Source organism: Cebus imitator, unplaced genomic scaffold (assembly GCF_001604975.1).
Source record: "Cebus imitator isolate Cc_AM_T3 unplaced genomic scaffold, Cebus_imitator-1.0 Scaffold232, whole genome shotgun sequence".
In the NCBI taxonomy this organism is placed as follows: domain Eukaryota; kingdom Metazoa; phylum Chordata; class Mammalia; order Primates; family Cebidae; genus Cebus; species Cebus imitator.
The window spans coordinates 2,377,919-2,380,743 of record NW_016107547.1 but is presented as its reverse complement, the minus strand read 5'-3'; the positions used below and the strand labels follow the sequence as shown (position 1 = coordinate 2,380,743).

Sequence of the window (2,825 nt, the reverse complement as noted above, 5' to 3'; positions counted from 1 at the left end):
TAATGTTTTGTACTTTTAGTAGAGACAGGGTTTCACCATGTTGACCAGGATGGTCTTGATCTCTTGACCTCGTGATCCACCCGCCTCGGCCTCCCAAAGTGCTGGGATTACAAGCTTGAGCCACCGCGCCTGGCCAGGCAACATATTTTTAATCTTTTTTCCATGATTAATGTAATGGTATTTCAAAATGCTATTTCGGAAGTAATTAGGTTTAGATGAGGTCATGAAGATGAGACCCCCATGATGGGATTGTGTCCCTAAAAGTAAAGGAAAAGAGACCGGAGTACTTGCTCCATCTTGTCCCATGTACCCCCAATCCATGCCATGTAAGGACACAATGAGAAGGCAGCCATCTGCAAGGCATGAAGAAGGCCCTCACCAATAACCAAATCAGCCAGCACCTTGATTTTGGAGCCTCCAAAACTGTCAGAAATAAGTCTGTTGTTTAACACACCTAGTCTGTGGAATTTTGCTATGGCAGTTTAAGCAGACTAACACAGAGCATTAAGCATTAAGGTTAATTTTTAAAAATGTCCTTATCTGCCTGCCCCAGCCTCCCAAACTGTTGGGATTACAGGCGTGAGCCACCACACCAGGCCCTTTCTTGCTCTTTAAAACAGCAATGCATACCATTCTGTAATGAAGTCTGACTTGATTCATCTTGTGTACTGCCTTTCTGAGCATTCACTAGATCTGCAACCAGAACCTCAAGTGATTTATAGTTGCTCCCAGATATCTGAATTTTTTCCTCCATTGTTTTCTTAATTTCCTTGAAACTGAACCCCATTCGTATAGCTTCTTGTACCATAGGATTTTGGAAGATGGTATCATCTGAAATAAAAATTGGTGAGGAAAAAAAAACATAGAATTTAAACAATTATTTTCATTATCACAACTCAATAGCAAATATAGTTAAAAGGAAAAAATTAAGCAGCAAATAAAAGAACAAAAACAAACTAGCAAAGCAAAGCTGCTTTGGAAAATTTTTTGAAATATTCAGGCACTGAAGAATCACTTTCGGAATCTTACAATTAATTGTAAATGCAATGAGTAAGTATTTTGTAGTGTTTTGGATTATTCAAGATTAGGGGCTTTAAAAATCCGAACTTTTTTGAATCTAGCTGTACTCGTTAACAATTAACCTAAAGTACTTAAAGAGTGGATGTTATTACTGAGTCACTAGCAATTATTTAGGAAAAATGGTATGAAATCAGGGAAGTCCCAGTTAATGACCTTGAATGGATCAGTTTCCTACCTCTCAAACTTCATTTCTGTAGCAGAGGGGGTAGGACTAGATAAGGCAAGAAAGTCAATGGAAACTTGTTTTTATGATACTCAAAGTAGAAACACAGCATGTGTAGGGAAGTGCTAAGAGAGGACACTTATACCCTCTGACTCATCAATTACACTCTTGGGTATTAAAAATGAGTGTGTATCTCTGCCAAAGATATGCAGAAGAATATTCATAGTAGTGTTATTTATAATAGCCCCAAACTGGAAACAACTCAAGTGTCCATCATCAGGTGAACAGATAAATAAATTGTGGTATATTCCGACACTACACAGCAAGAAAAAAAAAACTATTGCCACAGACAGTATGGATGAATCTCATAGGTATAATGAGTAAAACTTAATCATAATTCATCATTATGCCACAAAAGAGTACCTACTGCATGAGTCTATTTATAAGAACTTCAAAACTAATCTATGGTAATAAACAAAATTAATCTATAGTAATAAAAGCCAGAATATAACTTGGGGGTGAGTACTGATAGAGAAGGAGCATGAAAGAGCTTTTTTGGGTTATGGAAATGTTCTATATCTTGATCTGGGGGATAGTTACACAGATAAATATATATATATATTTAACATATATATTTTAATATGTATTTAACATATATATTTTACTTAATATATATTTTAACATATATATGTTAAAATTCATCAAGTAGAAAACTTATGATTAGGGTGCTTTAAGCACTTTACTGTATGTACATTATAGCTCAATAGATGCTTTTTGAAAGAGAGGAGGCCAGGTTCAGTGGCTCACACCTGTAATCCCAGCACTTTGGGAGGCCAAGACAGGGAGATTCCTTCAGGCCAGGAGTTTGAAACCACCCTGGTCAACAAAGCATGACCCTGTTTCTATTAAAAAATATATATATAAAAAGTAAGGCTGGGCATGGTGGCTCAGGTCTGTAGTCCCAGCACTTTGGGAGGCTAAGCCGGGCAGATCGCTTGAGCCTAGGAGTTCGAGATCAGCCTGGAAAACCCCGTCTCTGCAAAAAATACAAAAATCAGCTGGGTGTGGCAGCACACGCCTGTGGTCCCAGCTACTGGGAAGGCTAAGGTTGGAGGATCCTGTGAGCCTGGGAGGTGAAGGCTGCAGTGAGCTGAGACTGCACCAGCCTTGGCAACTAAGTGGGATGCTATCTAAATAAATAAGTAAATAAATAAATAGAGGAGGCTGGAAGAGATATAGAGATGTGATTATAAAGAACATGTACAGTAAATAACAAAAGGCATTTTTATGGTAGGAAAGTAACTTAAGATTTGTGTTTTGATAAAGAAAAACTCTGTTGGGAGGTTATAATGCAGACAAAAGACCAGTTAGGAGACTACTACAATTGTCCAGATGAAAAATAAGGGCCTGAACTAGAGCAGAATCAGTGGGAAAGTCTGAAGCAACATTAAAAAGGTGGAATCCAGCCGGGCGCGGTGGCTCAAGCCTGTAATCCCAGCACTTTGGGAGGCCGAGGCGGGTGGATCACAAGGTCAAGAGATCGAGACCATCCTGGTCAACATGGTGAAACCCTGTCTCTACT

The 2,825-nt window shown here is 38.7% G+C and overlaps 1 protein-coding gene across 6 annotated transcripts in view; it reads right to left on the bottom strand.

Moving 5' to 3' along the window:
• LOC108281831 (X-linked inhibitor of apoptosis) overlaps positions 1-2,825 on the bottom strand; it is a 42,042-nt gene that overhangs the window by 7,819 nt on the left and 31,398 nt on the right. For 5 of the 6 annotated variants that reach the window (XM_017497536.2, XM_017497535.2, XM_037727494.1 and 2 more), the window contains one exon: positions 631-831. The exons of the other annotated variant lie outside the window; for it this stretch is intronic. In XM_017497536.2, the coding sequence (XP_017353025.1) occupies positions 631-831 (201 nt within the window). The remainder of the gene's footprint in view (positions 1-630; positions 832-2,825) is intronic. 6 annotated transcript variants of the gene reach the window in all.